Source organism: Bombus vancouverensis, chromosome 1, assembly GCF_051014615.1.
Source record: "Bombus vancouverensis nearcticus chromosome 1, iyBomVanc1_principal, whole genome shotgun sequence".
Taxonomy (NCBI): Eukaryota; Metazoa; Arthropoda; class Insecta; order Hymenoptera; family Apidae; genus Bombus; species Bombus vancouverensis.
In genome coordinates, this window is record NC_134911.1 from 9496210 (window position 1) to 9517477 (window position 21268).

The 21268-nt window shown below is 33.8% G+C and overlaps 4 protein-coding genes across 6 annotated transcripts; 2 read left to right on the top strand and 2 right to left on the bottom strand.

Moving 5' to 3' along the window:
- Positions 1 to 1635: 1635 nt before the first annotated feature.
- On the bottom strand, positions 1636 to 8441 carry LOC117153352 (protein GPR107). Of its 2 annotated transcripts, none has more exons than XM_033327330.2 (10): positions 8301 to 8441; positions 7739 to 7849; positions 7037 to 7200; positions 6843 to 6967; positions 4179 to 4411; positions 3962 to 4095; positions 3604 to 3871; positions 3250 to 3522; positions 2999 to 3171; positions 1636 to 2829 (listed from the first exon to the last, which is right to left on the bottom strand). In XM_033327330.2, the coding sequence occupies exons 1-10, from the start codon at positions 8388 to 8390 to the stop codon at positions 2679 to 2681; spliced, it is 1722 nt and encodes a 573-aa protein (XP_033183221.2). In that variant the 5' UTR covers positions 8391 to 8441; the 3' UTR covers positions 1636 to 2678. The 2 variants fall into 2 exon arrangements, with proteins under 2 accessions (XP_033183221.2, XP_033183220.2); XM_033327329.2 differs by having other exon boundaries at positions 1636 to 2841.
- Positions 8442 to 8467: 26 nt separating this feature from the next.
- LOC117153354 (uncharacterized) lies at positions 8468 to 12191 on the top strand. Of its 2 annotated transcripts, XM_033327336.2 has the most exons (3): positions 8468 to 8586; positions 8878 to 9126; positions 9184 to 12191. In XM_033327336.2, exons 2-3 carry the CDS (start codon positions 8933 to 8935, stop codon positions 10364 to 10366), a joined length of 1377 nt encoding a protein of 458 aa, XP_033183227.2. In that variant the 5' UTR covers positions 8468 to 8586; positions 8878 to 8932; the 3' UTR covers positions 10367 to 12191. The 2 variants fall into 2 exon arrangements, with proteins under 2 accessions (XP_033183227.2, XP_076473818.1); XM_076617703.1 differs by lacking the exon at positions 8468 to 8586 and having other exon boundaries at positions 8835 to 9126.
- Positions 12192 to 12955: 764 nt separating this feature from the next.
- On the top strand, positions 12956 to 18633 carry LOC117153516 (clavesin-2). Its single transcript, XM_033327625.2, has 7 exons — positions 12956 to 13157; positions 15530 to 15782; positions 15906 to 16065; positions 16139 to 16200; positions 17205 to 17398; positions 17781 to 17994; positions 18145 to 18633. The coding sequence occupies exons 2-7, from the start codon at positions 15608 to 15610 to the stop codon at positions 18348 to 18350; spliced, it is 1011 nt and encodes a 336-aa protein (XP_033183516.1). The 5' UTR covers positions 12956 to 13157; positions 15530 to 15607; the 3' UTR covers positions 18351 to 18633.
- Positions 18634 to 18701: 68 nt separating this feature from the next.
- On the bottom strand, positions 18702 to 20887 carry LOC117153515 (putative serine protease K12H4.7). The gene is made up of 9 exons (XM_033327624.2): positions 20671 to 20887; positions 20391 to 20572; positions 20069 to 20301; positions 19833 to 19968; positions 19689 to 19755; positions 19389 to 19599; positions 19171 to 19303; positions 18921 to 19090; positions 18702 to 18855 (listed from the first exon to the last, which is right to left on the bottom strand). Exons 1-9 carry the CDS (start codon positions 20863 to 20865, stop codon positions 18746 to 18748), a joined length of 1437 nt encoding a protein of 478 aa, XP_033183515.1. The 5' UTR covers positions 20866 to 20887; the 3' UTR covers positions 18702 to 18745.
- Between the last annotated feature and the right edge of the window lie 381 nt (positions 20888 to 21268).

Consider the following 21268-nt stretch of genomic DNA (forward strand, 5'->3'; position numbering starts at 1 on the left):
CGGGAAAACGATACCAATGGGAGTAAACGCAGGAATATTCAATGATACGAATGCACTTTGCGACTCGGAGAAACTAGAGATCGTTGAGAGTCTCATCGCATCTTCCAGAGATCCTCCCATTGCGCCACACTGGACTAGGACAATGGCTATGTCGAGCAATTTATTATTCTCACTCTTACTTGGATTAGTTTGTGATTCAATGGCATTTTAGTAATTCAAGATTAACAAACCGATTAGTTAACGCAACGTGTACGTCTAATAGCCGAATTATCCGAAAAGTTGTTACAATAAACACAACTTTGTTTTAGAAATCCACGTTTTTATTTGTAATTATCACCTATCCATTCGATATACTTTCGTCGATGTAATACAAAAATATTTATATTAAAGAAAAAGCTGTCCTAGACTAACATATTTCTGTTTAAACATTTTAACACTATCGTCTAAAATGGTTAAAACTATTCGAAGGTTACGGCAAAAATCTATCGAGATTATTTGGAAAAATCACACGCGATTACAATTATCGTTGGTTTTCCTCCGCTTTTGATCCTAATCCTAACTATTATTACCGCAAAGTTGAATACTTACTCGTCGCACTTTCTTATCATTCGTTTAGGTAACAGCAATTTTAACGCGCTAAATGATACTTTGTTTCGTGTGTTTGTTATCATGAATTTTTAATAAAGTATTTATCGTTATTTGTTTTTGTAAATGCGTAACTTTGAATCGTTTGTGTTCAAGATTGATACGACGCGATTTTATGGTTAAACAGCGTTGTTTAACGTTTTTTAACGACAATATAGTAGACGCATTGTTGGTGGAGGATTTGTTTGCTCGTTCAAGATAATCAAAATTTATAAACGTAAAAAAATGTTATATAAAGATTTAATGTTATCGGGAAAAATGTTCCACAGTAATTCGTCGATGTTACTGGCTCGATGCCATTAATTAATTTATTATTCAATTTAAGGTCGATATCGTAGGGGTAAATGCATCTCTTGTCATAATTCGTCAACCCACAGTGTTCTACTCTGTAAATCGGGCACATCCATGCGTGTGTAATTGTTCGATATTGCATGACGCGTGATAGTCGTGTCGCTACTATCCATAGCTTAAAATTACGTCATTAAGATATTATTCATCGTGAACATTCACTATATTCGCGTTGTTAGAAAATTAGAAATAAACTATCAAGTTTCAGCTTTGTTAGTTGCTGCTGCTTAAATTACTTTGTAATTCCGTGTTCTTTTTTCTTTGAATTAAACTCACGGTAGTATAACTTCCTGCTCAAAATACGAACATATTAACCGATTTTTTGAGAATCCTATGCTCGTCACTGAAGTATACTAATATTTGCTTATATCACCGACGAAGATTACGCTAGAACTTTTAGTACAGTACGTACTTACTAGTTCTTATAAATGCTACTCGAAACAGAACGCAAAGAGTAGTATAAGACATTAAAAATCACAAAATCACAAATTTGTGTGGTATATGTATATATATAGAAAAGAACCTAATAAACCATTTCATGGAATAATTATTTTATACCTCTCTGAGTCTAAAAATACCATTTAAATTAAACTATTGCACAATAATAGGGAAAAGTATAATAGTATCAAGAGAAACGAGACATTTCATAAAAATATCCATTTTATTTCTCAAACCTCGTTTCTTGCGTGTCCCTTTTGTTACATATAATAAAGTACTAATAGTAACAGACATAACGATAATTACTATAATATACATTACGGAGGATAGTAATAATAACCACAGTATTTCGTAATGGGACACAATAGATGTTTTAAAACATATGACATTTTTTTTGACACAATAATTATTTCTATATAAAAGGTTATCAAGTGCTTTACAAAAATGGATCATGATACACCGAGCTTGATGCATCAATTATCACAAGATTGCTAAAGCGCTGAAGCGCGACTCCTTCTTTCGAAGAAAACTAAGTTTATTGTGGGAAACATAAATGGAAATGTCTCCCGTTTTGCTAAATGCCTAAGAAAAATCAGCTACAACAAGACGCATATCAAAACACGAATTTACTCTCATTGAGCTTGTATTCAAGTATGATTCTAAACGTATAATCACATTATATCGCGTATCGAAAACATTAAACTTTTAAAACCACCTAGATTAGCTCTGTCCAATATCTATAATACTTCTCTACCAGTATTTGTGAATTACGTTAAATTTTAAACTCCAATTTGAAGTTACATATTGGAAAACAGATAATGTTGTATATTTGCGTATACGCAGAACAAATTCTATTGCGTGTTAAATAAACAAAAAAGACGAATAAGAGACAATTTTTCGTTAATTGTTGAACCCAAAGGTTCTCGTGTAATATTAAATCCAAATTAAAATGAATTAAAAATATGTTCTGCAATTCTAGGACAAAGAGAAATAAAATGTGTAACCATTTGATAAATAAAATATCGGTTTCTCTGCTATAAAAAAAATATATGAAACAAACAATAGGATGCTACCTTTAACTACATATTTTTGTTTTCGTTCGACAGCTTTCAAATGTTATTCACGATAAGTGTTATTGTTGACTGCTGGCACTCCTTTGAAGTATCACACGACAGAAAAGTAGTCTTTTACGTTCATCCATACTGAATCATCGTTGCATTATGACCAACTCCTATATCGTAGATAGTTCAGTCATAGTCGTGAGAAGATTCTGTCTTATTAAACAAACAGTCTCTTTCTTCCTGAGTGGATGGAACATCCGAAGTAATGGGCCTCAAAACTTTCGGCACCTTGCTCACTTTACTGAGACCTTCGGTGACACCGCTACCTCCGGAAACACTGGAAAAAAGACTGAGATCGTCACATTAGAACTGGCCAAAGTATAAAATAGTTAATAGAGTAAAAACTGCTAAAAATATTTGAAAATAACGAATGAAAATAGCTTCTTTTATATGACGGTAAGATTTTTCATAAGTAGGAGAAAAATATCAAATACGTGAATACTCACACGACATCCATCTCGTCGTCCTCGTCAGCCTGAGCTGTTTCATCGTTAGTTAATGTAAAATACGGATTCGCAGATGCTGCTCGGAACTTATACCCGGTAAGAACAAAAAAGACGTATGTAAACATTTCTCGGAACATTTCATCTAACCATTCGTATTGGAAAGGTACTGTAATCTATAAAACAGAATAACAGAAATGAAATCTCTTTTGTACAAAGTGGTCAAAATAGTGGTAATGTAACGAAAGCTATACCTTAAGTAAGTACACTATGATTCTGGTAAAGTAAATGTAAGAAAATATCATAATATAGAAATGCTTAAAAAGCTTGAGCTTGCGTAAGTTGATAGCTGCCTTGCCATCTATGTGTGCAGCTTCCTCTACGTGCTTAATACTCCAAACTACTGGAAATATAATAGCACCGCAACAAAGCAAGTCCACGAGAATAAAAACATCTCGCCATGTTCTATACTCGATATCTCCTTCTTCGCTTTCTTCGATTATTATTTCTGCCACGTTTGCCAATACCTGACAGATGACAATATGTCATAATGTATCTACCTATATCGATTCTCTTTTTCTCCCTGTGTCTCGTATAAAAATACTAACCTGTAACGGTATTGCTATCATAAAGAGCTTCTTATCTTTATCAGCTAAAATATGTTTAATAAATGTCCATCCAGTGCCAATTAATACAATGGTGATAAAAAGTACGGCTCCTTTCAATAAATGTGTGATATAATATAGAATTGCCCAAGCAGCAACATGCTCCCCTTTTGTTTGAATAAAATGATAATTAATCCCATGGAAGAGTAATGACATGGATTTCAGGTACACTAAAACCGCCATTAAGTAATGAATCTTAAAAACAGGGTGCCTAAAAAAAAACATCCATGAGTTTCGAAGGAGAGAAGGACATTGTCATATTGGTGAACCTCTGCTGTACAAATGTAAACAAAACTCTTACTTGCTCTTCTTAAGAATAAATACCCAGAAACAACCTGACAGAAAGAATAAAAGTGCCATCATGAAATATAGAGCTGGTAAAGGCATTTCACCTGCACTGAGGAAATTTCCATTGTTAATTTCCGATATTTGTATCTGTAAATTATACATCGTATTTATAACAATGTCAGATTCAGTAAATTAAGATTGCTACAAAAAAAGAAAAAACAAATTCTTACCGTGAAATCAAATGCTACCTGGGAATCATATTTATAATTCGGACAATTATGGAAATAAAGAGAATAGAGACCTTCTTCTTCCGCACTGGCAATATACATAGAAAAACTTGTATTGTAATACTTTTCTCCTTTCACGGTCTGTACGGTCATCGCGAACGGGGTCGTTTGATCAGAACAAATGTTACCGTCTGACCCCATCTCAGATTCATCTTCGATATTAGTTCTTTCGTTGCCTGTGGAAAAATTACGCTATAAGTGATACGTAATAGTTTCAGAGATTACCAGAAGGAAGAATATATGAAAGAAATTGTTATTTTATTTGGAAATCCATTAAAACGGTTTAATTTAATATTAGTCGTAAGTTTGGTATAATGCAGTTGAAATATTATTGGCATGAAATGTAATACTCTAGAAGACAGTTACCTAACCAAACCCTCAAAAATACTTGAGTTTCGAGGTATTTATAACATTGAGGACGAGTCACGTTAATTATAGCGACTCTCATCTTAGTGGTGTTCGATCACCGATGTCGCTTCAGGTCCACATTCCATAACATATCGATCACATTCGTTTTTAGTTCTACGACCATGCGAAACTAAGTTAAAAGTTTGCATTGATAGCAATGCAAGTTCAAATTTCGTATCTAAATTTTTATTTATCAATTCTTATAATGAGTAAGAAGCAGAAGTCTCTTGTTAAGATCGAAATCAATCTAACATTGAAACGTTACAAAGTGCTGTCATATTTCGCTATCATCATCGAGCGATCAATTCGTAGAATCAATTCGACAACCAATTAAACATGTTAAATGTCAGATAAGATAGATACGCAAGTCCAATGTTAAGCATGTATCAGTACAACTGAATGAAAATATCTGATGATTCGTAGTGCCATCTTACCGTTAGTTGGGTATATATGTACACATACAATACATACATATATAGTATGCAGTATGAGTAAATGCGTATACACAGGAGCGAATGATCTAGTGGGTTAAAATGTAGAGTGAACTCATGCTGGTATCAAGAGAATGTATACGTATATTATATGCAAACAGTACAATAAAAATTCAAATAACAAGAATAAAAAACATAGCAATTAATGGCAGATGGCATTCGATTTACGTCATTCATAAATTATCGCAATAATACAGGTTCTTATGATCGTTACAACTATAAGCTACAGTATAAATAAAATTATGCGATACACACGAAATATTTATATATCGTATACATCGATAAAAATTTCTTTGTAAAAGAAATGTTACATACATATATATGTAGCGGCACATGAGTCAGAGGATAATTCAAATCATGTTGTTGTTTTGCCTCGGAGTATCAAGACCGCTAGGTTACGAGTAATGTAAGAACAAAATTGATTCCGGGCAAAACAATGCCGCCGCTACAGGCAACCGTCAAATGAAGATGAATTTGAATTTTCCGACTCTCCCCCGACCAGTATAAATAAATGGACGCGATCGCGAGCGAGAGAGTATCGCAGAGTATCGCAGAGTATCGAAGAGTATCGAAGAGTATCGAAGAGTATCGAAGAGTATCGAATATTATCTACAGAGTATTTATCGAGTTACGCGATGAACATTAACGAGTATTTATTCCGCGACTTGTATTTTATACCAACGTATAAACGGCTGTAAATTAATTAATTTATTTATTCGAAATATATTTGACGGATTGCGACAGCAATATCTCGCTCTCGTTATTTCGCACTATCTATCCTCGATCAATCCTCCACATATACATACATATTCTAAGGTCGCGATCAATGCAATTCATGCCAACTTGTTACTTTCCACCTGTTAGTCTGCGTTACGATTGAATCAAGTTTCTAATATTAGTAGCAAACTGTGTCAAAAATAACTTGTAACAAAAATAATATACTATTTAAGTTCGTAGGTTGACGTTGTTTAAGATTATTCAGAAATTTAAATCCTTCCTTTCATTGATATGTAACAATCTTTTAATTGAATATTTTTAAATGAATAATAAAAGGAATCGTCATACTTATTGTAAAATTAAAATCTTTAGATAATTATGTGAGATTGATAATTAAAATTAAACACAAATATTTTATCGATCGGATAAGAAAACAAAATTAGATAAGACAAATAAGAAATTTGCGAAAATTATGACATACTACGAAGTAATACTTCATCCATTCAATGGTATCTTTCCCGCAACTACTATAAACATACATACTTACGTTTGGATGCTTGCCAAAAATAACAGTGTACTACAAGATCGACATATTAAATCCATTTATCCACTTTTGAACACTGTTCATTTTTTACAACAATGTACCTCTCTTTTCCGAAAAGAAGTAAAAAAATACAAGTTTTTTCAAGAAATCAACGAAATTTTGTTAATTTTCCGAAACCGAAGAAAGAAAGATTTGTTTGATAGGAGGAACAGTTCCAAGATCTTGAACTTTTAACTACAATGTTATTTTAAATATTCTTATAACATAGTTAAATATAACTTGACATTCTGTTTTCAATTCAAATATAATATCTTAGAGTTTTGTTTGACAAAATACTGGATTAACGGCTGCAATGGTTACAGCGGTTGTAAAAGCAGTGTTTATTGCAATAAAATTCTATTATAAATTAATCGATAAAATTAAAATAATTGGAAAATTTCAACTCACCCGGAAGACCGTTATCGCTGAACCTGGGTGGAAAAGAATCTCTGCTTTCCCGAATTAGAAACACGTTGCTGAAATCTTTATAAATATGTGCGATGTGTAGGTTTCGACTACAGTTTATCTTCAACCTAAAACACGTTTTCTCATACATATATGTTATCGAATTTCCGAAATAAATGTAAAGTATCGATACTTACAAGTTGTTCTTGAGGTCCATTGTGAAATATATTACGGCGCTGTCATTTCTTTGATCGAAATCGGGCCTGACGCTCGAAATGTCTTCGAGTACACATCTTTCCCAGTGACTGTCTAAATATGGATTCATCGCATCGGTTAGGGTACGATCCAAGGTGAACCCAAACTAAACCATAAAAGTATAGAGTGCACAATTATAAGAAGAAAAACAGGTTTTGGAGTTTTTCGAAAAAGCATTTTGTAGCTAGAAATGGTAATCTTTATAAAATAGGCTGAAAATACATTAATAAGCGCTGCTGTATTGTACCCTTGAGCATGAACGTAATCAAGATTGTAGCCCCGAGAGCATGTTAAAGAACTTGAGTTTACCGGGTTTAATCAAATATTTATGAAAAAATGTACATATTACGAACGTTCACATTTTGTTGTCTGATTATGGCTATGCATTTAAATGTTATGCGACGGCAACCTAATATTCGACGAATTAGCCGATATGATCCTATACCATATATCGGGACGCACCAACTGATTGATTAGATGAAGTGCGTATCACACATGTGCGCATTTTTATTGACAGTTACATGCGAAGCATTCTCCGTTGTGAATAAAGCACTGACGGCAGTGCAGCAATGAGAATGACGGAAATGGAAACAGGTGTTTGTGAATGAATGACGCGTGAATATATTCACATTGCGATTACTTACCACGGCATTCTCGTCAAATGGGTCAACTCTGAAATTTGTTAAATTTACATCGAGAGTACCTCCTTTGTAGAAACCAAAGGTACTTAACGCAATGTATCGCCGTACGTCTTTCTGTAACATACAATATTACAAGTACATATGTATAAACATAACAAAATTCCGTAACCTATGACTAATCGACAAAAGGAAAGTGTTCTCTAAAGACAATAATTTATACAATTAACGCAACTGGCTATAACCTATATGCTGCAACTTTTTAATAAAGTCTTTGCGGGAATCTTTTATATTGTTTACTACGTTTGCAACCATTTAGATAATCGTAACTATGAACGTAAATGTCAGTACGATATTATCGTATGTAATATATCGTTCGTTTACATAATTAACTTATTTTATCTCAGTTTAATGTGATTATCACTTTATACGTGTAAACCGAATAACAAAGTTAATTTTAGTGGCCGGTTGAAATGCGATTGACGTAGCAAAGGAATTCTAATAAAATAATGGGTAGATATACAGATATACACTACACGCGTTATAGCTGAAGATTCCTTGAACTAACCCGTAATTCGAGTTTGTGAATTCTACCCGCTGCTAATACGAATATTGACATAGCCCAGAAACATCGTATCACTAGTTGCGTCGATTGCATCTTTGCTGCTTTTCACCAGAAAAATGTCACATCACGAAAATACAAAATAATCATATCTGCAACACACAACCTGCGGTCATCGATACACGAGCAGAAACTGAGCTGGAACAGCAGGAATATCAACGTGATAGACGGAACGGATGAATTGAACTACGCGCGATTTTTTAAATCTTCTTTATGTATCTTTAAAGCAGAAGTAAGATTATTGTCTTATTATTATAACAAACATAATATACATATGAATATATGTATATATATGTCGTTTATATCACTTAAACTCAAATAAATTATTTTCTTTCTTAGTAATGTAATCTATAACAAATATAAGTTTATCAATGTTTATAATTTCCATGTAATTTGTTTTTAAAATAATGATTAACAATGATTTAAGATTATCGACGAAATAGACAATCTCAAAATCGTAGTGTAATACATAAATTGTATTAATTTGTTTACGTTCCTTTAGCGGAAATGTTTTGAATTTTAGGTTATGTTTCATTTGCCAATGATATTGTATAGTGATTAGAGTTATAAGTATTGGTATGGAAAAACATTTTGCATCATTAAAATTATTAGATTCGGACACTGATTGGAAAATAACAGAAGATGTTAATTATTCGCAAACACCATCTTCTCAACGAATCTCCATAAAACAGATGTATCAATCTGAAACTCAGCCTAACTTGATTAGACAATACAGTTGCGACCACATTTTTAATGAACATATAACTGCAAGGTAGATATTATTGTGTAGATTTGATAACAGCACGAATAATTATTTTTTTAATTTTAGACCAGTGGAAACGTCCGAAATTAAGCGAACCGATAATAAAACTTTTAACGAGCATCAGATGATAACAGAACCTTGTTTCGACTCGTTTACATCTCTTAATAGGCAATTCTGCAAAAATAGCAATATATTACAAGCACCAAAATTTATACCAAACAAACCATTAAATGAGATACTATTCGATGAAGTTGAAAATGTAAATCCTACAAATGTATCCCGATTTTCATTGCATTGCCCAGCAGCAAATGCAAATACAATAAATCAAGATCATTTTCCTTCTGTACAGCTGAGAAATTGTGAGAAAACAACTGCTGAAATTAAACCAAACAGTGATACAAAAATTATAAATAAGAAGACATATCAAGACATAAAAAATAAATGTAGGCCACTAGTATTAAAAAACAAAATTTCTCCAAAAAAGAAGATAAATATGTGTTACTGTGGTTGTTTAACTTTGAGCATATTACCAATAATTGCAGTAATAATTGCAATGTTTTTAAATTTGAATATACCTACAGTTTGTAATCGTGAAACGTTTTTCTTAAATGCTACTCAAGAATTACAGCAAAAGATAAATGGACAAAGAAATGCAATGTCACAAATTACAACTCATTTAAATCAGGATATTTTCTATTTAAAAGTTTTATGTCTTATAGGTGGAACAGGTGTTGGGAAATCTTACACTGCTCAAATCATAGCAAAACATTTTCCTATGAAAGAGAAAATTTTTATATATGATATATTGTTGAACCATCATACCGATGCATACTTGTCAAATTCACTTGATTTGTATCAGTTAATTATACTGGAAAACTTAAAAATGCAAAATTTAGATATTTTTTCTAATATAATAGATGTATTAAATCAAACAAAACCTAAATGTGTCACCGTAATAGCAATTTTCAACATAGAAGAAGTGAACAATAATCTAGAACGAAAAATAGATTTAACACAAAGCATAAATACGATTCGCGAAGCACTGGTCCATAAAAAGATTGATAGTTTAATTGTTCCTTATGAGCCTTTAAACGAAGAAGCATTACAAATGTGCATAGTTGAGGCGGCAACAAACAGTGGTTTGACACTTACATTGGATCAAGTAAATGAAGTCAAACAAAATTTATTACTTTTTGGCAGTGGCTGCAAAGGGGCATATGCTAAGGTACAAGTTGTTGGTAGACTCTAAATTTAATGTAATAATTTATTTATCTTTACATATATGTTCCTTTTTCTTTAAAATATAGAAAATTTTCAAGACTAAAATATTAGCGTTAATTACTCAGAAAAAATAAATGTACAAAATTATAATATCTTAAAAGCTTATTATAGGTTTCAATGTGGTCTTAGATTTAGTCTTAAGTATTACAGATGTTATTGAGATATTAACCTTTTTAAACTAATTATTGTATGATCAGTGATATTTATGTCAACTATTTTCGCTAGAATTTTATACAAAGTGTAGCATTATCACATCTATAATGGTTGATTGGAAAAAGGAAATACTATACGAATTGCATAAAAAATAATTATTTTGATACACTAAATACAAATATGTAAATCAACAATTAAAATAATATAATAAAAGAGCATCAAAGTAACTATAATATTATAAATTATAGCATAAATATACGTATGTTATAAGAACAATTTTATTTGAAAAGCAGAGCCAAATTTAAACATTTCATACTTTTAATAAACTGTCATTTTTATCATTATATTTTATTATAACATTTTTTAATACTTCATACATTTTTAAATAATAAATCATAGTAAATACCCTCGATCACTTTTTATTACACATATACATTCCTTAGTTTTCAAAATACATTCAACACAAACACCAAGTTTACACAGTTTAAACTGCTAGCTAAAGCTGTTATTTAGTTTATTTAAATACCATCTTGATTTTGTTCATTGCATTTCTTTCTTACACTTTTCCCCCTCTTGCCTCATTAAAAAAATTGTTTATCCCTCTGCCACAACCACTGCCAAAAAGAAACTAACATTAAAAATAAGAAGAGGAAAATAATATGTGTTAATAAGATGAGAATTTGTGATTTAAAAGATATATCTCCAATATAGTTATTATTGTAATCCTTTGTATTTAATCTGCTTTATTCATTCCTTTTTTCATTCATTAATCAATTAAGAACGCCAACGATACGTATAGGTGTTTTATTTTGTAGAAATTTGTAGTACATTACATATATTGTACATAGTATGATATAAAATATTGTTTATTTTTTTCATAACTTGGCGCTGCAGATAATACCGTTCAATTATTGCTCAAATCTTAATATACGATGGGTAACGCGAATTCATGTCTTTTTGAGATAATATAATGTTGATTTAAGTGTATTACGAAAGTGTAAAAATAAAATGTTTGATAATAATTCATATAGGGGTAATTAGAGAATGAAAATTCGATGTGCGTCAGTCTAGTTATTACTTTTTACAGTGTACGTATTTTATTCTGCACAACGTGGCACGTTGAGTATTTTTTACGCTTTTCTTATGAAATTACATAATATGTTTACGTCTGTTATATGGTTCGTGATATAATCTTTAAACTTATCCTAAATCGCGAAGAACACAACAAAACCTTGGATTTTTTCTCCAAGATCGGTACTTTACACTTTACGTGACACGATATCCCATAAGATGTTATGCCTGCGCTACATTTTCTATATCAGGACGCTTCTTCACGTATGATCACATTTCACTTCCTGATAGTAAGTGCTCGAACCATTGCATGTCATAGCTTGGTAAATAAACAGCATCGAAACAACTATTACGTACACTCATGTGAGTACGACCGCTAGCGTTATGCAAAACCATAACAATCCATGTAACTCGCTATACATTTCCAATATATTTTCATCTTTGTTAATTGCTATAGGAATATCTACATATTTAAGAATTTTTTAGAATTGTAAATTAGCTTTAAGTTTGAGTATAATTATTAGTGATGATATCGACAAGAAAATAAAATGACAAAATAAAATTGACAAGTGTAGCGTTTGTTAATTGTCAGTGCGTAATACTAACGTAGTATAGCGTCCAATATAATTCGTCCTGGTTTTTTAAAAATATATATATAATTAATCTCGATGCGTAACTGTAAGACATATTCGAGATTAAGAGTAGGAAAAAAAGAAATTTCCTAATTATTTGTTACGTAGATCGGTGATGTAAGATAGAAACAGTTACCTGGAATACACTGATTGATTAGAAAATAAGATATGATTATATATTTTTAATAAATTTGAAGAATATTGTCGATTAATAATTCACTTGTTGTTCGAAATATTACACGATGTCATCGTGTTTGCTTTACTAATGTTAAATTATTGAAAGATAAGAATTATTTAAATTTCCAATTAATTAATTTCTTCCAACTTATGTATTTATATTGACCGTGGACTTGTAATATAATTATCATTTGATGAATTACCAAATTTAGGATACGAACTGTAAGGGAGAATATGTAGAACTTTCATTTCTATGTGGAGCCACAATTTTCGGGACGTTTTGTAAGAATTGTAGAAAAGTAACATAGTAGAGAGAAAAAAAAAAGAAAAAGTTGTTACGAAATGTACTACTACAGTGCATCGTTTAAGTTTAAGTGAACGATGATATCAACCGACGTACCTATAAAAGACAAGCAATTAGGTGAACCATGGTATTCGATGGTTTGCTGCAAAGTGACGGAACAGTTTTTTACGTATCTTTCGTTAGGCAATTTATTCGATCCATTTAACAAAGAAAAGTATTTAAAAAAGGCGAGATTTGTCCCTGAAAGGGACTTTGTTTCTTTGCTTTGAGTCTGCTGGTATAAGCCATAAGGCCCATAAGCTACCGCGTGAGTACCGAAGGCGGAGGTAGAAGAAAGGTGCAAGTGGAAATTATAAAAGAGCGGTCGCAAGCCAAGAGGAAACAGTCTCCTCCAAGTGTTCACCTGCGCAACTACAACTTGGGTATGTTACATGGCTTTCCATTAATTCCATAAGTTATTAATAAAATTGTTTCGTTTGGAGACGCAAGAATTTATTTAGTAAGAATCAAAGCTTGAAATATTGTTGAAAAATTGAATAACGTGTGCTATCGGCTAAAGTCAGAATCATATCATTGAGAAGTTAGCAGTTCTTGAAAACAAAAATTTTTAAACAAATTATATCAATCGCATTATCATGTATTGCTTAAATTTCATATTATATTAATTTCTCAAGAAACATTTTAATACGATCGACTTGGTTTTTAAATTCTAGAAAATTAGAAACTTTATTAGTTTATCACAATTTTACTATCTCAATTTACTATCTCAAATATATCAATTTTGTTCGTCACATTAGTTTATCTCGTAGCAACAGTATACCAATAACTCATTCCGGATACCTTCAAATGTATCTCCTTGTTTGTACGATAATTCACCAAACTTATTATAAATTTTAGTCGCGTCTGAAGGAACTTACATTGTTCTTCTCGTTGTACTTCATCGGACCGATGTCAGGTGAATACTAAGTACCAGTAATTGTATCCTAACCTTGTTTTCAGAGGTCAGGAATTTTGGAGGCCAAGGCCTCGCATACAACAGATTTAATTTGATTTTGAATGTGTAAAAGCGTAAATATCTAAACGTGATGTATTTTTCTTTTTTTTTTTCTTTACTGCAATTCAATGTCATCTGACTTTGATCAACAGAAACCAATAGCCAATAATGTTGTATGTAACCGAATTAATATACGAAACAGTGTTTAGTTGACGCGCATTAAGGTAGAGTAAATTGTATACTTTACTCGATTTGATAATTCTTCTGTCTATATTTGATTACACAGACTGTTTATCCTTGACAATTTATTGGGTTGACAACTAAGTGATTAGGTGGTTACCGCCTAATGGTAATGACAAAATCCGCAGACTTCTTCCTTTTTCCCTTTATCGTTCTCCTCTTATAGCATTACCACCTAATGACAAAATCCGCAATCACTTAGTTGCCAACCTAATATGTCATAGGTACTGTTCGATACGAAGTCTAGTTTTCGGTACTTGAACTCGTGAGAAACATAAAAACGTAACTATAAGAGGAGAACGATAAAGGGAAAAAAGAAAGAAGAGGACGCGGACAAATCTGTCGACATAACTGACGTAATGCTTTATAGCAAAAATACTTAGATTGCTAGATATAGGGTGAACGGCAGTCGATATTCGAGAAAGAACTTGAGTAATAATAAGACGATAAGTGGCACTTTCTACACGGAAGATAGTTACGTGGTTTATTCCGCCGGTTGCTCGATAACCCCATTCGTATTATGCTAGTTCATGTTAACGTAGACGTAAAAGAAACCTTCTGCATCCATAAATTTGCCTTGACTGTTGAAATTTCCCAACCAATAAGAACAATACGTTGTTGCTAGTACAACGAAGAGACGCTGAATAGGCACAGTCGGCAAAAATGTGGCGATTTTAATGATTCAATTGACTTATCTTTGTTTCGTCCCTTTCTATCCGAGTTTCACGTTTCAAACCTGTTGATTCACTAAAAGCGATAAAATAAAAGTATCAGTCTTGTTCTGTTTACCAACGACCGTTTCCTAACGAACGTTACAAACTCCACGTCGATCAAATAACAGCAGAATCCTTTTACGCGTAAGGTTACAAGAGGATGATGAACGATAAATGTTTGATAGAAATAATCCGCTTTAGAATATGGAATCGAGTGGACCGTTAGAAAGCTGACAAACAAAAATGATTGTTTACGATGATGATAGTGAGATATTACGCGAACGATGTTAGTCGGTCGTACAAAATTCGAGAACAAAGATGGGCGCACAAGCTGGTCGATTACGTAATCGGAGAAAGTGATTGCGAAACAAGTCACTCGCTCACAACACGGCACATGTTGCTATCACGGAACACGTAATACTTAGCGGTATTCATACTTGGTCAAACATTATATCATAAAACGACGAAATTGTTATGTCACAAAATCACTGTTAGCTTATAATTGGCTAAGTTCTTACGAAATTACGCAAGACGTGGCGTTACGCGATCGAAAGAAAGTGTTTCAGGCGTGTTCTTTCTCACCACGATGCTTTCATTCATGCCGTGACTTTGAACGACATTAGGGAACTGTGTCAGCGGTCCACTAAAGAAACGAATCGCTCGACGATCGAAAATGTGAATGCAAAAGAATGCCGTTTCACTGAAAACAAAGATCGCGATCAAACTTATTTCGAATATCGTGCGTCAAACCTGTAACTATCGCGGTATATTTACCGATTAGGGAACGTAAGATGGAAAATGGGACGATAGATGGATCGTTGGTAAAGAGGAACAAATGATTTTTTAGAATTTCCACCGATCCGTTATACTTTGGATATCGAAAATTTAAAACTGCCTGTTGTTGGAGACGAATCAAAGTAACGAGATGGGCGCGATCGAATGGGTAACCGAGGGCGATGACTACGAATGCAGCCTGTCGACGGAAACGCAGAAACTGGCGAAGGAGGAACTCAGAGAAGATAAAAATACGAGAGACCAAGCTCTTGAGCAAATACGTAATTGGATAAAACTGAATCCGCGTATACAAAACTGTCGCCTCGGTGAGAAATTTTATTTTCGAGTATAGCGTTTGCACAGTTAGTACATACATACGTACATGTAGGTATAGTCACGCGCGAAATTATCGCGCGTCGATGCTACTGACACACGATCTCGTTCGACAGATGCGCAGTTTTTATTAAGATTCCTAAGATGTAAAAAATTTAACGTTCCGATGGCGGAAGAGGCGATCGAAAGGTATTTGCTGCTGCGCCAAGTTTACCACCCCGCGTTCAATAACTTGGACATTACCGAACCAACTATGGACGAGCTATTATCTTTGGGGTGAGATTAAACAAAGTACTAACTAAGCGTGGTACGACCTGATATAACGATCGCATAACTTGTGCTTTTCCAGATATATATTCGCTGCACCTGGACGTGACGCCAAAGGCCGCCGTGTTATAATTGCCAGACCAGGTAAATTAATGTCGGTTTACCCTTAACGCTCCGACTTTTAATTGTGAATATCGACCGGCAACTTATTCTTATCATACTTGAACTCGCAAGTTTTTAAGTGTCAGATTTAAAATGCTACAATGACGTGTAAATAATAATATTAAAGTCATTGAAAGCAATCTTTATTCATCTGAGAAGTAATATAATTTTGATTAGAATATTTATATTAATTATAATTGAGTAATGTGTGGAATTGTTTAAAACATTCATTGGGATGCAAACCGGGTTTGCGTTCACAGGTCTCACAGTACTCACTGAGGAGTATTATTTTTTATTTGTAAACAATACCGATAACGACCCAAAAATACTTTTGGAGTAGAGCGTCGCACATCAGTGGTGCTTGAAAGGCACACTTGGAGCGTTAAGTGTTAACGCGTTGATTGACCCAGTCGAGTTTCATTATATGCTGGACAATAATTTTCATACGCGCCTTATGCAAAATATTGTGAAACTCCTCTTTCACAGTTTCGCAATTTTTGGTTTGCGCCACTCATTCGAACCGATATTATGCACATACCCTGAACATAGCTGCTGACGCGGGGTACCGCGTGTGTCCTGTAGCGTCGTTCAGGCGACACGGCGAACGTGTCAATTTCAGCATTGCCGATTGTCATTGCGAAACTTGATTATATATTTGAACGTGGATAATTTGTGAAAATACGCGCATAATAATAGCTATCTTTGCCAGTTACAAATGTTTCCACGCGAACTTCTTAACAAATCCAAACAATTGCAACGGATGTGTTGATTACCTGTCATTCCGTGTAATTTTATTCCGCTATTAAATCGTCGCTTCTACTTTCAGAGCAATTTCAGACAGCATGCACGTCGTTTCGTTGCAACTGTTATTATACGGTTTTGAAAAGTAGTTGCGGAAACGTGTAACCGTAATCTTACGAATGTTTGTTTAAATGTTTACGAATGTATATTTACTTTCTATAACTGCGTGGAACGTGCACTTTCAGGCGTCTTTGATCCCCATAAGTATACCAATGCCGACATGTGTAGAATTCACGCGATAACATACGAGTGTCTGATGGAAGACGAAGAAAGTCAAGTACGGGGTTTTGTTCATTTCGCCGATGGAGCCGGTGTCAGTTTCCCCCATTTGACGCTTTTTACACCGAAGGAGGCGGTCCGTATCGTGAAGAACGGCGAGGTACGAGTTTTATAAACCCTATGTTTTTCCATAATTTCAAATTGTTCGACGAAGGACGTAGAAAATCTCACGACTGTTTGTCTCACATTCGTTGAATATCCTTGCGCGATGTTTTTCATTCACAAATAATAACAAGTTGCAACAGCTTCAAGCGAGACAGAAGGTGCAACTATCTTTATTTTTGTCAAATTATTAATAAAGTCTAGTTATATACGCGTTCTCTAACAAGTTGGATAACATTTTACTCGTAAGGATACGCAACTTCTTACGAAACAGTCGGAGAATTTCTGATATTGCGTAATTCCGAGAATGTTCTCAAAATGATATAATATATTCGAAATTTAATATCTCGCATAGTAAACCAGCGAAATGATGGTTTTAGCGAACTATACCCATGCGGCATAAGGAAGTTCACGCGATTAACACACATCCTTCTTTGAAATTCGCACTTGACTTTGGTATGTCATTGATCTCCGAAAAGATAAAAAAACGCGTCAAGATCTACACCAGTCTAGAAGATGCTATCAACCATAAAATGGATACGAGTATGTTACCTAAAGAGTATGGCGGTACGATGCCTATGAAAGAAATGATTGGTAAGTACAATTTAATAAATTGCGAAATTAAACGTGCTCCAAATTAAGTAACAATGTTCCTTTTAACGTACAAATCGACTATCTCCAATTAAATGAAACTGACACGTGCTTACACCGCGAAACGAAGAAAATAAACTTTTATTTGCGCAGAATTATGGAAGAAAGAGTTGCTAGAAATGAGACCGACGTTATTGAGCCACGATAAGATGAGAGTGTGTTTGGATTTATACTCGGAGAAGGCTCGGGAAGGTGCGGTATCGGCCTTGAAACAAGGCTTTGGTTGTTCCGATATCGGTTCCAGTGATTCCACCATGTACGGTATCACGGGTTCTTTCAGAAAGCTCGAAGTCGATTGATTAAGCCGTGTTATTGATAATAATAAACTCCATAACCGATATTTACCATATCGATAGGATAAAGTCATCGATACTTTTTTTGTAGCGAATTATCAGGGCTACAACAAGATACATTATCCTAGCGATTATTGTAGCTGTAAGAGCTTATTAAGATATTATTCAGAAATGTAAAAGAAACAGCAATGAAATTTCGATCTCGATCGACGCGACTAAGTTTTGTGCTCGATGAATCTCAATATATAAATGAAATAATTGTAGTCCTCAAACCTTAGGCTTACGTTCGATAAAGTATAAGTTATATGTCGTTTTATTTTCGTAATTTGTAAATAAAATCATATTATTGGAAATAAATATTTTCTTACGCATACTTTATTTAATAACAATTTAACAAACGATTAAGAAGAAATCCAGGTCCCAATAATTTTACGTACTCTTGCTCTAGCTCGAATAAGATCTTCAACATCCGTATCCAAATCGCTGTACAAATCACGACAGTGCGATGATCCTGGGGACAATGTGGATTTATTAGATCGGTCGACGTTTGTCAATCTCCGATTTTTTTAACAATACCTTTGATGAGTATGGCGGGAGAGAATTCATTTAAGTCCTGAAGAACAGAGAGAGCATGCCACGGATCGACGTCCCCGTTAGTAAAAATGACGTTTTGCAAATCTGGTCGTAAACCTCCGTACATTGTGTTCGTTCTTCCAATTCTGGTATACAAGAATTTGTTACCGTAGCTGTAAGACAAACGATAGACAAACGAGTTTATGTACTATTTCTCAAGAAAATATCAAACAATACATTTTACAATACGTACTAGTACCCGTATAAGTCGGTACAAAGACCTGTAAAATAAGGCAACGGGAATAAGCTTCCAAAAACCGACTTCCTTGAGTCTGTTGTTTGATAATAACCGTATTCCGTGCATGTCTGGTAGAACCATAATCTCACTGGAAACACCGATATGTGAAGATTAATAATAAACAATTCACAAGCGCGAAACCTCCTTTTAATTGCCGCAAGTAGGAAACGTACTGATATCAGGTTGCGAGTCCCATATTTCATTTCTGTAAACTTCGACAAACTTGTTGTAATTATTTTTCAAACATTTATCTTTGTTCGACACGAGATGCGCCAATCTCTGGAGAGGGCTACCCAGATACGAAGCAGTCATGTTTTCGCAGCAAGCGGCGATTTTTGTTCGGTTGTTCTCCACTTTATCGTATTGAACGATGCTAGCAAATTCCTGATTAGAAAGATATTGATAACTATGATTAGAAGCAGTTACTTATCTTTTATTCAAGATGCAACAGCGTATTCTTCGAAAAACTATACCTCTGCTAGAAGGTTGCCCAAATGAGCCAGATCCTTGAAGGAATGTACATCGGGCACATCGCACAAACTACGACAGTTTCAAGTGTAACTTAAACAAATATTATACACGGCGAATTATGTTAATTTCCTACGAACGATAATTACTTGAAATACTCTTTTAATTTCTGTGCGCCTCCTTGAATGGCTAATAACTCTTCGACATCGTCAAAAGCAGCTTTAACTTCGTCCATGCATTTCTGACTGTGTCTACGGAGCGATTCCGTCACGACTTCGTAATACTCTAAAAAAGAAGTTTCCTTTTCTATTTATCTATTTTTTTTTTTTTTTTTTTTTTTAATTGATAGGAATTACATGGAATTGCAAAAGAGTTTATTCCTCACCATAGAAATCAACTTTGGCGAGAACTGGCGCGCTACTAGCTAGCGCACCCTGAACGAGGTGAGGGTATTTCAATCTAATCCATGTTGCCACATTTCCAGCATAAGATCCACCGAAAACAATCACTTTACTATTCCGAAGTTTCTCGTCCTTTTTCCTCGTTTCGATGAAATATGCCAAGTCCGCCAGTGCTTGATCTACGCTTAGATATTGCAAGTTTCTTGAACTAGTGTCTCTAAAAGATTCGAAAGGTAATAGAATAATAGAAAGGCTGTGGCAAACAAAAGTAAAAATATACTAGCGCTTGAGAAGAAATTAACTTACTCGGTCGGTTTACTTTTGCCGTAATACCGATGTTCGGTATAGTACATGATCGCGTTATAAGCGGATGCGAGCTCGTACATTAAACCAGCCTCTAAGAAGCCTTTAGATATTGCCCATTCTCCTCCGATCATAATCAAAATCGGTCCGTTTTCCTTGAAATATCTTGAATTTTCATAGTAACGCTGTCGAAATATACGATGCATAATACGATGTACAATACGATCAAGATATAAATAAGCATTTTGTGTTTTTAAACGGCGTAATTCCACTTGCAACATACCATCAACCAAGTGCAATTGTTGCGGACATTGAAATGATCGACGGGTTGTCGAATCCATAATTCGGTTATATTTTCACAAGTCGATTTGTCCAAAGAACGTGGCTCTTCCAAACCATGAAAATGAAATCCATGGAGACCAACGCCATGGCCGAGGCGACAGGTAAAACATAATAACACGAGAAAACTTAAGATCATATTCGGTTTTCGGAACCAAGACAAGTTCTATTAATTTTCATTCGTTCAACGAGTTCCACTAGATTGGTTCGCAAGACAATGGTACATAACATTTTATAGCGAGATATAGAACGAAATTCTCTTAATACTATATCATATTAAACAAATTTATCTGATAAGTTGATACAAATTGTCGCCTAATCACCGCGGAAGGTACACATTCTATACATTAAAAAATATCAAATTGTAAATACGGATATTAGTGCTAGAAAGATAATATCTACCGCTTGATTGATTCCAATAATATTTATCTTATTTATTGAATATTTCAAAATCAGCTTTGTATTACGTAACTCTCGAATTCGAGAGTAAAGAACTTTCGAATTATTTTCAACGACGATTAAAGAGTGAAAAGAAAATAGAA

Coding starts and splice junctions, on each gene's coding strand:
- LOC117153516 (XM_033327625.2), top strand. CDS start 15,608: ATGGGCGCGATCGAATGGGTAACCGAGGGCGATGACTACGAATGCAGC. Junction 16,066..16,138: donor GACGAGCTATTATCTTTGGG/GTGAGATTAAAC, acceptor GTGCTTTTCCAG/ATATATATTCGCTGCACCTG. Junction 17,399..17,780: donor GTATCGTGAAGAACGGCGAG/GTACGAGTTTTA, acceptor TGATGGTTTTAG/CGAACTATACCCATGCGGCA.
- LOC117153352 (XM_033327329.2), bottom strand. CDS start 8,390: ATGCAATCGACGCAACTAGTGATACGATGTTTCTGGGCTATGTCAATA. Junction 4,096..4,178: donor AGGTAGCATTTGATTTCACG/GTAAGAATTTGT, acceptor TATAATTTACAG/ATACAAATATCGGAAATTAA. Junction 2,842..2,998: donor GACGACGAGATGGATGTCGT/GTGAGTATTCAC, acceptor TGACGATCTCAG/TCTTTTTTCCAGTGTTTCCG.
- LOC117153515 (XM_033327624.2), bottom strand. CDS start 20,865: ATGATCTTAAGTTTTCTCGTGTTATTATGTTTTACCTGTCGCCTCGGC. Junction 20,573..20,670: donor ACAATTGCACTTGGTTGATG/GTATGTTGCAAG, acceptor ATATTTCGACAG/CGTTACTATGAAAATTCAAG. Junction 19,600..19,688: donor TGGGCAACCTTCTAGCAGAG/GTATAGTTTTTC, acceptor CTTTCTAATCAG/GAATTTGCTAGCATCGTTCA.
- LOC117153354 (XM_033327336.2), top strand. CDS start 8,933: ATGGAAAAACATTTTGCATCATTAAAATTATTAGATTCGGACACTGAT. Junction 9,127..9,183: donor AATGAACATATAACTGCAAG/GTAGATATTATT, acceptor TTTTAATTTTAG/ACCAGTGGAAACGTCCGAAA.